The sequence below is a fragment of the Bos indicus genome, chromosome 13, assembly GCF_029378745.1.
Source record: "Bos indicus isolate NIAB-ARS_2022 breed Sahiwal x Tharparkar chromosome 13, NIAB-ARS_B.indTharparkar_mat_pri_1.0, whole genome shotgun sequence".
NCBI lineage: Eukaryota > Metazoa > Chordata > Mammalia > Artiodactyla > Bovidae > Bos > Bos indicus.
In genome coordinates this window covers 26,561,489-26,574,060 of record NC_091772.1, presented here as the reverse complement: position 1 = coordinate 26,574,060, position 12,572 = coordinate 26,561,489, and the positions used below count along the sequence as shown (strand labels likewise).

Genomic DNA, 12,572 nt, shown 5'->3' with positions numbered 1-12,572 from the left:
TTGCCATGCCCTCCTCCAGGGGATCTTCTGGACCCAGGGATCGAACCCAGGTCTCCTGCGTCTCCTGCATTGTAGGCAGATTCTCTACCACTGAGATATCGGAGAAGCCCATACAATGGAATATTAGCCATTAAAAAGAACAAAGTTGGGTCATCTGTAGAGATGTGATAGACCTAGGGTCTGTCACACAGAGTGAAGTAAGTCAGAAAGATATTAATGCATATATGTGGAATCTACAAAAGTGGTACAGATGAACCTATTTTCAGGGCAGGAATAGAGATGCAGACTTAGAGAAGGTACATGTGGACACAGCAGAGGAAATGTAAGGTGGGATGAACTGGGAGCTTGGGATTGACATGTACACTACTGTGTACAAAATAAATAACTAATGAGAACCTATCGTATAGTACAGGGAGCTCAGCTGGGCACTCTGTGATGACCTAAAGGGTGGGGATGGGGAAGCAGGGGTTGGAAGGAGGCTCAAGAGGGAGGTATATGTATACATACAGCTAATTCACTTCGTTGTACAGCAGAAGCACAGCATTATAATGCAATTATATTCCAATAAAAAGTATATTTAATGAAAACATAAGGTTGTGAGTATAGCTCACCCCTGAGAAATACATGGGTTAAGGGTTCCAATCTCCTGACAGTCGAAAATCCACATACTTCTATCTCTGCCTCAAAAACAGAGAAACTGATATATGACTCACCCAAGGGCAGGAAGCTGAAACAGTTTGGCTAGAACCAGGTCTCAAACCCTGGTTCTTTTGAATCCATACATTGTGAGCTCTGATTAAACACAAACTTTTCCCCATATTTAGTTAATTTAAAGATCTGTAAAATGAGATTGGGGATTAGTAGATACAAACTACTATGTATAAAAGGAATAAACCACAAGATTCTACTGTACTGCTGCTGCTGCTAAGTCACTTTAGTCGTGTCCAACTCTCTGCGACCCCATAGACGGCAGCCCACCAGGCTCCCCCATCCAGGCAAGAACACTGGAGTGGGTTGCCATTTCCTTCTCCAATGCATGAAAGTGAAAAGTGAAAGTGAAGTCGCTCAGTCGTATCTGACTCTTGGTGACCCCATGGACTACAGCCCACCAGGCCCCTCCATCCATGGGATTTAGCAGGCAAGAGTACTGGAGTGGGGTGCCATTGCCTTCTCCAACTGTACAGAACAGGGAATTATACTCAATACCTTGTAATAACCTATAATGAAAAAGAATATGAAAAAGAACATATATATGTATAACTTAATCACTTTGCTGTACAGCAGAAACACAACATTGTATATCACCTATACTTCAATAAAAAAAGAAAAACTGTAAAATGACAATACAGGCACTATATTTATTGACAAAAATTTGCAGGTAAGTAGACCTGCAATTCAAACCTGTGCTATTCCACTGTAGTTTCTCTCTACCTCATCTGACTTATTCATTCAGTCTTTCGTGTATTCATATATTCGCTCACAGCCCATTTATCATCTCCCATGTCACTCCTCACACACGCAAATATCTCACATATAGACAACACAACTGACATTTTCTTCCAGTAGATTCTAACACACATACGGAGCTACAGCGTGCATGAAAACAAAACTCAGAAAGGATCAATCACACAATGTGTCTCCCTCAAAAAAACTCTATCCAACCTCAGGAGCCATCCAAAACGGCGTTCCTACAGATGTGTTCCGACGGTGCCAGGTGCTGGTGAGCTGAGCAGACACGCCTGGAAGGAAGAGACGAGACTTACTTTCTTGCATTCATTACTCAGGTCAAGGAGATTTCAACTGCAATAAATCTGCTTACAAACAAATATGATTCTCTTATAGCTGCCACTGGACTTGAACTTCACCTTAAGGCATCCAAACTCAGGATGTCTGCATAGCCAAGACATACAACGGTCCTCCTATTTCCTATTTCTCGTATCCAAACCTATTCAAACTTAAAGCCCCATGTCAAGCTTAAATTCCCCCATGCTGACTTCATCTGCTCCAGATTATACTAATCTCTACAGCCTTGACTTTCTAGATTTTAAACTATTTGTCTGTATTGCATATTTTTGTACATAGTTTTGATTTGAATGGTAGGCTCCCTTTGCTCCTTCCTCTCACTACTAATGCAGAAGGAAATGGCAACCCACTCCATTATTCTTGCCTAGAGAATCCCAGGGACAGAGGACTTGGTGGGCTGCCGTCTACGGGGTCGCACAGAGTCGGACATGACTGAAGCGACTCAGCAGCAGCAGCAGCCCACTATTAAATTCTAGTGAACTGGATTGTTTCATATGGTGGCATACATATAGCAGGTGACTTGTGAATGCAAATAAAATTATTTTCCATCTATCATCTTGGGATAAATCACACCTGACGGGAAGTTTCAAATAAATTATTAGGGTTGGTCAAAAATGTTCACTCAGGTTTTTCCATAAGCTGTTATAAGAAAACTTGAATGAACTTTTGGCCAGTCCATCACATCTATTAATATTTAAACCAACAGCATCAACAGGATCAGTTATTTTCCTTTAGAGAGACTATACACAGAAAGATTACAATGAGGAAGTTTAACGAAATATTTCAATCTTGTCATCCCATCAATTCTATCTGGTTAGATACAATCATAACTGGCTCTTAAGAAAATCTGGAGTATAGTCTCCCTCCTCACGGCTCATACTTCTGCTCCTCTGGCTTCACGATGCTTCTTCCCTTGACCTCACTCTGGACTTCATGTTTTTCAGTTGCTAAGTCATGTCCGACACTTTGCGACCCCATGGACTGCAGCACGCCAGGCTTCCCTGTCCTTCACCATTTCCTGGAGTTTGCTGAAACTCATGTCCATTGAGTCAGTGATGCCATCCAACCATCTCAACCTGTGTCTCTCTTCTCCTTCTGTTAGTTCCAAATTGTGAACTTTAACTCCCTGACATCCTTGTTTTGAAAAGTACCTCCTGGGTGTCACATTTGTTTTAGGCTCTGGCTGTTCACCTTATAAGTCAAGTAGAACAAAGACACTAATTGATGTTTAATACGTTTAAAACTCCAAGATGAGGTATCAAATTCAAAGGTCATGAAAATTCAAAGCTCATATTCAGTCAAAAGAGCCTTTCACTGGTGGAAATACACTTGAGCTGAGGCCTAAGTGGTACGTTTTGGTTCCACATTAATTCTTTACCTCAAGGACTTCCTCCACTGATGTAATAAGTGGGACCTTGTCCTAAATGGGATCTGTATCTAAGCCTTCAAATTTTGCCTTTAAACATTTTATTATTTAACAGAAAAAATATCCTCATGAAATTGTTTTTGAAATTCAGAGAAGATGAACTAATCTGAGATTGAAGATTCTCTTGAATATTTCTAACAGATGATCTGAAGAAAGGGAATAATAGAGTTTCTCCAAAATGCACATCTCTCCCCAAGTATTTTAGCTTCCAGAAAAATTAAATGTTAATCTAAACATTTCATCTTGTCTTTTTCTATGAATTAAAGGCATAAATAAGCTTGACTTTTATGACGGTATCCAAGTACAGTAATTTATTTTTATAAGTAGGAAGAGTAAATAGATTTTAAAGAAATTTAATTTAAAATTGATTATAAATCTATTAAAATTTATTCTAAGTTTCTAATGATTTATGAAAAATCAAAAATTCTATTTTTCCCTCAGAAAACATTTCTGTTTCAACTTCATAAAGATTCTGTGAGAATTCAAATGTCATTTAAGCAAAATGTAAAAGGGGTAGAAAATAAACATGATTCAGTAAAATATCTAAAATTCTGCTTCTGGCAAGAAAGTGACAGACTAATCATTTCATAGTTATTTCTTCTTTCTGGGGATAAAGAAAAGATGATGTCGCTAGAATTGGCATTTTTCAGCAAGCAGTCATGCCCTGGTGTTTGAATTTATAGATATGGATGACAGGAAAGGGTCGTCCCTCCACATTCCACAGGAAATATATGGAGAAAGATGCTGAGAAGTTCATTAGGATGTATTACGGGACCCAAGACAGACCATTCAGATTTTCTCTTGGAAATGTGAGTCTTGAATGGAGACAGGCCAGGAGGTGACTAGAGCAAGTCACCCGAAGTCGAGGCTCTAAGGATTCGCCCAAGTGATGCTGCTCCAGGTGATGCTGTTCTGGAGGTCCAGGGATGCCACAGGCCTTTCCTAGGAGGCCAGATCGCCCAGTCTCTCCCTTGACTTTGTATGTCACTCAGTGCTATTTTCAGTATCATTGCCTAAGTGGGTCAGAGTTAAGGTTCTGCTGCCTATAATCACAGAACTCTAATACAAGAGCAAGAATGATTTTACACATAAAGGAGCAGATTAACAAGGGTAATGGCCAATAATAATGAGTTTACAAAGCCTAAGATCATTAGGTTTTATATTATTATGAGAGTATATTACTTTTATTTATATTAATATAAAGTTAGAATTTTTTAAAGCAAACATCTGGCCTCCAAACTCCTTTCTTGATCACACTATTCCAAACAACAAGGAACTTCTGAGCAAGCATACCTAATACACTTTCCATATGTTTCCAGATACATTGATATGTACATTATGAAACATACAAAGATAATTTTAAAGGATGGTATTAAAATATAACTATTATGAATATTTCATAATTAAATTGGCTATTTCTTCACTCCAGTGGTATATCTGGGATAATGAGTTACGATGTTAGTGGTGCAAGGGAAAGTGAAAATCACTCAGTAGTGTCTTTGTGATCCCATGGACTGTCTTCACGCCAGAATACTGTAGTGGGTAGTCTTTGCTTCTCCAGGGGATCTTCCCAACCCAGGGATCAAGCCCAGGTCCCCCACATTGCAGGCAGATTCTTTACCAGCTGAGCTACAAGGGAAGCCCAAGAATACTGGAGTGGGTAGCCTATCCCTTCTCCAGCAGATCTTCCCGACCCAGGAATCAAACCAGGGTCTCCTGCATTGCAAGTAGATTCTTTACCAACTGAGCTATGAGGGAAGTCCACAGTGCTAGTGGAGTATCATATATTAAGAGTTTTTTGGAATCCTGCAGAAAGGATGTTTTACACCTGGTCCCTGTAAACTGTATGGAAACAAGAAAAATTTAGCCTGGAATGTGAAGCAGGAAAAACAAAAAAGTATCAAAATAAGTGAAAAAGGAAAAATGCAAGTAGGTAGAATAAGAAACCCCTGAGTCTGAAAATACTAGATGATTCTCAGGTTAAACACAATACACACACCTATGAAAGAGTGACAGAGGAAGCATGTTTGTTGAATGTTTCTGCAATAACTGTTAACCCCAAGATCATCTTTCCAACAGAACCAACTTCAGAGACAGAAGGCAGCTTAATGGTTAAAACATCTAACATGATCATTTTCAGGATAGTAAACTTCAGCTGGACAGAAACGTGAGTTTCCTGAGGACAAACAGCATTTTTACTTAACATAAATTCCCACAAGAAAACTGGCTAATAAGGTATAAAAATGCAAAATTCAGTTTAAAATGATTGACATAATTACTTTAAAAGGCAACAAGAATCCAAATTATGAGTTCGGGACCTGCAGGAAGTAAAGAAGTTTAGGAAAATCATCTTGTACAGAGAGGAGCTAAGGGAATAATCACCAAAGTAAACAGTTATATAAGCATGTCAAAGGAGAAGAGGCTGAAGATGGAAAATTCCAGGCAGAAAGTTGGGATACAGAGAAGATATTAAAAGGAACAGAAGCCAACAAGAGATCGGGCTGAATGGAAAACAGATTAGAAGAGAGGGCAATAAGCCATTAAAAGTCAAAGCCACAGGAACATTAAGGAGGTTTGTGTCAACAATTCTTCAGCATTTTGCTTTGACTACATTGCTTGGGAATTATTAAGTCCTTCTAATAAGGCTTCCTGCACTGTTTTTAGCTGGGCAGTCACCCTGTCCTCTATGGCTTATGTCCTGTTTCTGGGGCTGGTGGGGGTGGGGGGGTGGAAATGTGCAGGATTTATATTTGTGGTTAGGACTCAGGTCTGAGAGAGTGAGAAGAAACATCAGATATGTGGTTTCCAAGGTGGTTCAAAAAGACCAGATGACTTCAGGGAACTTGATTTACTATAACCACAGGACAAGACCCTTGCCATCTCAAGGGAGCAAAGGGAAGAGCTTGGGGCTTTGTTGTTAAAAGCAAAACACTGCAGGGATGAAAACTGGGACCATAAAATTTACTATACCATCTAATACCCTCATTTTGTTGGTGAGGTTAGGACGGTATGACGATTAATTTTGTGTGTCAATTTGGCGGGCCCTGGTGCCCAGATATTTAGTCAAATGTCCTTATGGATACTTCTGGGAAGGTGGTTTTCAGATGAGAATTAGCATTTATATCAGCGGACTTTGGGTAAAACTGATTATTGTCCTTAATGTGGATGAGCCTCATGCAGTGAGAGACCATGATAGTGATCTCCACCAGATGAGGACTTCTGCCAGCTGACAGCCTTTGGACTCAACCTGCATCTTTTCCTGGGGTCTTCAGCCCACCAGCCCCCCATCAGGTTTTGAAGTCATCAAGCCTCCACAGTCACAGGAGCCATTTTCTTAAAATACGTTTCTCTATATACACACAGTACACATCCTGTCTGAGTTGTGTCTCTGGAGAACTCTGACAGATGCAGATATCAGTGCTGAGAGTGGTGCCAGAGGCACAAAATCTTATAGATGAGTTTTCTGAAGTGGTCCTGGGGTTTCTGGAATTGACGCTTAAATCTGATTAGATTCAAAGACATGAATGGCTCCATTTCCAGGAGTCAAGAGAGCACCAACAATCCATGGCATGATATGGGGATAGAGATACACAAAATACCATCACTGAACACATATAATTAAATACTCACTAGAGGAACAGATCAGCATGACCATGTAAATGTTATCTCTGAACATCTTGGTCAAATAAATAAGTATATTGAGACTGGCTGGTCGCTTTTAATTTCGCCGGACAGAATGAGGAAAGAGAAGGATGAGCTCAGGGATTCAAATTCCCAGTAAGTGCTGCATGAATGACCCAAAAGCTTCCACATCTGCCCCCAAAAGAGACCCTTCTCTCCTGCAGCCAGATTTGAGACTGATGAAAACCAAACCCAGAATCTCATCCTGCAAGTGGCTGGATTAAGATGCAAACTGAATTCCCCCAACTTCAGAGGGTGTCTGCCATTAAAATAAAGGCACTGACTGGGAAGCAACGGGATCTCGAAAACTGGAATGCAGGTGTATGAGAAGATCCTATTGAAGGTGGGCTCTGAACCCCTAAATTCTGATCAATCTTCTCTGCCAGGAGAGGTAGCCCATGTGAGGAGATTAACCTTGCCTTTGCCCAAGGAAACTACCTTAATGGTCTCCTCTAATATAGTTGCCTTACAAGACACTGGTAATTCTCAACATCCACCCCAATCACCTCTCTTTGCTCCTAAACCTATAATCAGACTCTAGTCCCACAAGAACCTTACAGGTGTGGTACAAAGAGCTACTTGATTTTTTAAACTTTACATAGAAATTCAGAGAATATGTGTGGGAGCAGATATTAAGGATGTGGTATATGGTGGAAGGAAAAACATAAAACTTGAATCAGGCTAAAGTCACTGATACGAGCCCACTAAGCAGACATCTTACCCCTAACATTGCATCTAACAAGTTTGGCTGGTTGGCTCAGACATGGGTCAAAAAGTGGCCTCCAGTAAATGAACTTGAAACACCAGAACTGGTTCACTCTAGAGGAAGGGATGCAAAGACTTAGGATGACTGTAGTGTTAGAGGGGGGTCTATCATTTAAGACCTAAGATCCCACATGCCACAGGGCAGCTAAGCCTGTGTGCTGCAACTAGAGAAGTGCCCATGCACCAAAACAAAGACACAGAGCAGCCAAAGTTTAAAAAATAAATTTAAAAATGTAAAACAAGAGGCAGAGAGGAAAGATTGGGTTTCTCCAGTGAGAGAGGAAGAGACAGCAAGCCATCCTGGTTCTTGCCTTCTGTTCTTCTGTCCTTTCTAGTCCCTTTCGTCCTGTTCTTCTTACCCAGGAGACTCCCTTGTGAATCTTACTCACTTCTGGAGCTAGTTTGCAGTTCCTGTCCTCACAACTGAAAGACCCTTGACCAAGACATACAACTCTATCTGTAATGTTAAACTGCTTAGTTCATATAACTCTATTTGTAACGTTAAACTGCTTATTCAGTCTGAAAACACTGGAGACCACAGCTTCAGCTCGAACCACAAGGTCTAAAATAAAGAGCCCATTTATTCATGGTTTTGCTTAAAAAAATGAAAGAATTTATTTTTCCTTTCAAATAAAATAAAGGTCACCTCTCTGAAGTACAAAAATAAATTTGAGCTGAGGAAAATATTAATTTTTTGTATAGATATGAAAATTCTCAAGCTCTGCCAACTTTTAAAAATGGTTCTTTCCTCTAGTTTCTTTTTTTTCAATATATAATTTCATTATACAAAACACTAGTTCTCCAGTTTTCAAGATGCATAACATTCAACTAACAAATACACATATTTGGTAGATATATATGTGTACATATTACATAATCTTTAATATTACATAATCTTTAAACATGTACATAAACATCTTTAGACATCTGTATTGTCTCCAAATTTTCTCCATAGTTTACTTTTTTTGACATAATCTCGACCTTAGTGAAAAGCTGGCAAGAGAAGTACAAACAATATTCTTTCCTCAACCATATAAGTATGTAAGTATGTAAACCACAGAATGTAAATGGGCTGCTTGATGCCTTTTCACCTCCAAATACTTTAATGTATGATTGCTACAAACAAGGACGTTCCCCTACATACCGGCAACACAACTAATAAAACCAGGAAATTTAACACTGATCCCTTTCTACCATCTAGCCTACAGACTTCATTCATATTTCATCAATTGTCCCAAGTACCCTTACAACAAAATATGTCCTTCCAATGAAAAGATCTAATCCAGGATCACATGCTGCATTTAGTTGTCCTATCTCTTTGGTCTCCTTCAATCTAAAGGAGTTCCTTAGGCTTCCCTTGAACTTCATGGCCTTGATACTTTTGCAGGATTTCAGGCTAGTTTTTTTGTAGAATGTTCTTGAACTTGGACCTGTCAGATACTCCCTCATGATTAATATGGTTGGCAGGACATCATGGAAGGGAAGTCTCACTGTCTCCTATTAGGTGGTATGAGATTTCCACTTGTCACACGGTTGTATTCACTTTGTATACTTGGTTAAGTCTGTGTCTGCCAGGGTTCTAGTTTGTAAAGTTTTCTCTTTTTCTTTTGTATCTTATGCAGAGGTATTTAGAGACTAAATATTCTATTTTTAATCAAAACTTAACTCACTAGTTTAGCATCCACTGAAGTGTTTGGATGAATTAATTATTACTATGTGCTAAGTTCCTTCAGTCGTATCCAGCTCTTTGTGACTTCATGGATTGTAGCCTGCCAGGCTCCTCTGTCCCTGGGATTTTCCAGGCAAGAATACTGGAGTGGGTTGCTGTTTCCTTCTCCAATTATTACTATGATGGGTGCCAAAAGATAATTTCAAAAGTCTCACTATTCCTTCTACATTCATTAAGTTGGCATTCTTCTGTAAAGAAATTTACAGAAGATTTTGATTTTTTCCAGTCATCTATTAATGTCTGTAAGTATGCAAGTATGAATTTATGGATTTCTACTTTATTCAATAGATACCATTGTCTCATCATTATTATCATTACTTTGATTCTCAAATTGTCCCAGATTTGGTCAGTGAGAATCACTTCAGTGTGGCTTCTATGTCCTTTTGACATTGTCTCCATCACTCTTTGAGCTTCTCCTTACTTCCTGGCACATCAAGTTCCAGGCTCAGCTTGTACAGCCTTAAAAAAATCAGTCTTTTCCCACAAATCCTTGCTTCCTATTAGATGAGAATTGTGTTTAAAAACTAAAAGCTAGGTACTTGATGTGCTTGCTCTTGGGGCATCAAGCATGCATGTCCTTTTAGTGGACACAGCCAGATAACCAGTACACACACACACACACACATTAAATTTATTTTTATATACCTCTCTGTATACTGAAAACCCTGAGTTCACAGGGACACTTCCAATGCAATCCAGAATCATGGGGTTCAGTTCTCTTTCCATATTCATAATTCTCATCTCTAACAGTAAGAAACTGGACTCCCACTGATCTCAGTATATTTCCTCATAGTATCGAGCCCCCTTTATGTAACCTGTCCCTTGTCTCCATGTAGACCCCCAGTCACACAGATCCCCTTCTTACCCAGTTCAGGCTCTGACAACTTGACTTGGGTCACCACCATCCCCCTAGAGAAACACTTTGTCCCCTCATCTGGGACTCAACGTCCCAAGCCAAGCCACCACTGCTCCCACCCTCCCACCAAGGACACCCTTCTCACCCCTTTCAGGCCCAAACCTCATGCTAAGTTGTACCCCGACTCCCATGATTACTCGGTCCCACTGAACAGCTTTTAGGTGATCCCAGAAAAAAGGAAGGAATGGAGAGAACTTCATAGTTTTTAGGTTCAGGTGGACCTGCATCATGTGATGCTACAGAAATGGGTTATTAATGAATAAGTCACAACTTTTCTTTGACCTACATTACTTATTGGGGATTTGGCCTAAAATTGGGCACGTGGGTACTAAGAGATTGAAAGCCATAAAATACTCTGTCATAAGAACGATGTCTAAATAAATCACAAGAAGTACATTTTGTACTTCTGTATTGAAATGTTAACTATTCCATTAGAAATGAAGGTCCCCAGAGAGAAATCTGTAGAAATGAGAACTGAGTACTGCCTTGGTCTCTCCTGCATTTTCTATTCCAAATGAGGACTGCTTTTTCAGACCTTAGTTGACTTGCCTAAAGGGGTTTGTCTCCTGGGAAGTCATGTTATTTATTGATTGATTGTATACCAGTGACTGTTAATGTATTTCATTAATAACATCTGCAAGCTCACTTGTCTTTTTATTCCCTGAGGCAGCTGGTGAAAGTCTAGCCCACTTAAGAAGAAAACAAAAGGTTTTCTTAAAGGCTGCACTTATAACCAGCACTAGCAAACTGAATCTTACTATTAGTGTAATTAAATAGCTTGATATTTAAAGTTAATACCCAATCGACTCTAGCAGAGGGCTATTAAAGAAAAAAAAAAAAAAAAACAGAAAGAGGCACCAATTTTGGGAATTCAGATTTTTCAGTATTTACCAACTATTTAAATACAGTATTTTCTTATCATTTTTCAAGTACCTACTATATGTACAATACTGAGCTAGGGGTGAGGTGGCAGTATTATTTTACAATAATGTTAATAGTGCAGATTTTTAAAATTATAGTGTCAATAATTATACTAAGCAGTTCACCTGTATTATCCCATTTACTTTCCACAATGATCAACCATATGATATAGACACTGTTTTTCTTATTGTTGTCCCTGGAGATTTTAAGTGACCTTCTCAGGGTCACAGAATTATATGGAAAGTCCTGCTTCCCATTCACGCCTTCATTCAAGAGTATTTACTGAGCACTTCCAACATGCCATTGCCAAACTTGGTTCTGGGGAGAGAGTGATCGACCAGACGGCATGCCATCCTGAACCTCAAACTTCAGCAGGGAGAGCAGTCAAATTAAACACATGATTGCAATAGAGGGTGACGACTGGCTGGCTGAAGAAAGGATACGATGCGTGTATACAATGAAATATTACTCAGTCATTAAAAAGAACGAAATAATGCCATTTTTCATGGATTTCAATTTCATTTTTCATTTTTCATGGATGGACCTGGAGATAATCATACTAAGTGAAGTAAGTCAGAAAGGCAATGACAAATATCATATGATATTCCTTATAGGTGGAATCTAAAAGAAATTATACAAATGAACTTATTTACAAAACAGGAACACATCCATAGACTTTGAGAACAAATTAATGGTTACCAGAGGGAAGGGTGGGATGGGGAGGGATAGACCAGGAGTTTGGAATTGACATGTACACACTGCTATATTTAAAATAGGTCACCAACAGGGACCTACTGTACAGCACAGGGAACTCTGCTCAATATTCTGTAACAACCTAAATGGAGAAAGAATTTGAAAAAAGACAGACAGACACACACCTGAATCACTTAGCTGTATACCTGAAATGAACACATTGTTAATTAACTATGCTGCTGCTGCTGCTGAGTCACTTCAGTCCTGTCAGACTCTGTGCAACCCCATAGACAGCAGCCCACCAGGCTCCCCTGTCCCTGGGATTCTCCAGGCAAGAACACTGGAGTGGGTTGCCATTTCCTTCTCCAAACTCCAATATAAAATAAAAATTAAAAATTAAAAAAAAAAGAATAATAGAGTGTTGGAGAGGTTCTCAGCCAGGCAGACAGAGGTCCCCTGGGTACAGCAATGACGGGAGGCTTCTATGCAGGGAAAGCATCGTGTTTGTAACTGGTCACAAAATTCAATGACATTATACTTAGATACATAGTGAAAATGTAATTGTGATTTCTTCATTTGGTCTCTCACTATTATGGTCTCTCCTATGCCCCTACACACGGGTTTGCCAGGTAGCTCAG

General features: G+C 39.5%; 1 protein-coding gene across 6 annotated transcripts in view; it reads right to left on the bottom strand.

Annotated features, from left to right (window-relative positions):
- The window catches only part of MYO3A (myosin IIIA), a 173,612-nt gene that overhangs the window by 123,618 nt on the left and 37,422 nt on the right, over positions 1-12,572 (bottom strand). For 5 of the 6 annotated variants that reach the window (XM_070800833.1, XM_019973123.2, XM_070800834.1 and 2 more), the window contains exon 7: positions 1,663-1,739. The exons of the other annotated variant lie outside the window; for it this stretch is intronic. In XM_070800833.1, coding sequence (XP_070656934.1) covers positions 1,663-1,739 — 77 coding nt within the window. The remainder of the gene's footprint in view (positions 1-1,662; positions 1,740-12,572) is intronic. 6 annotated transcript variants of the gene reach the window in all.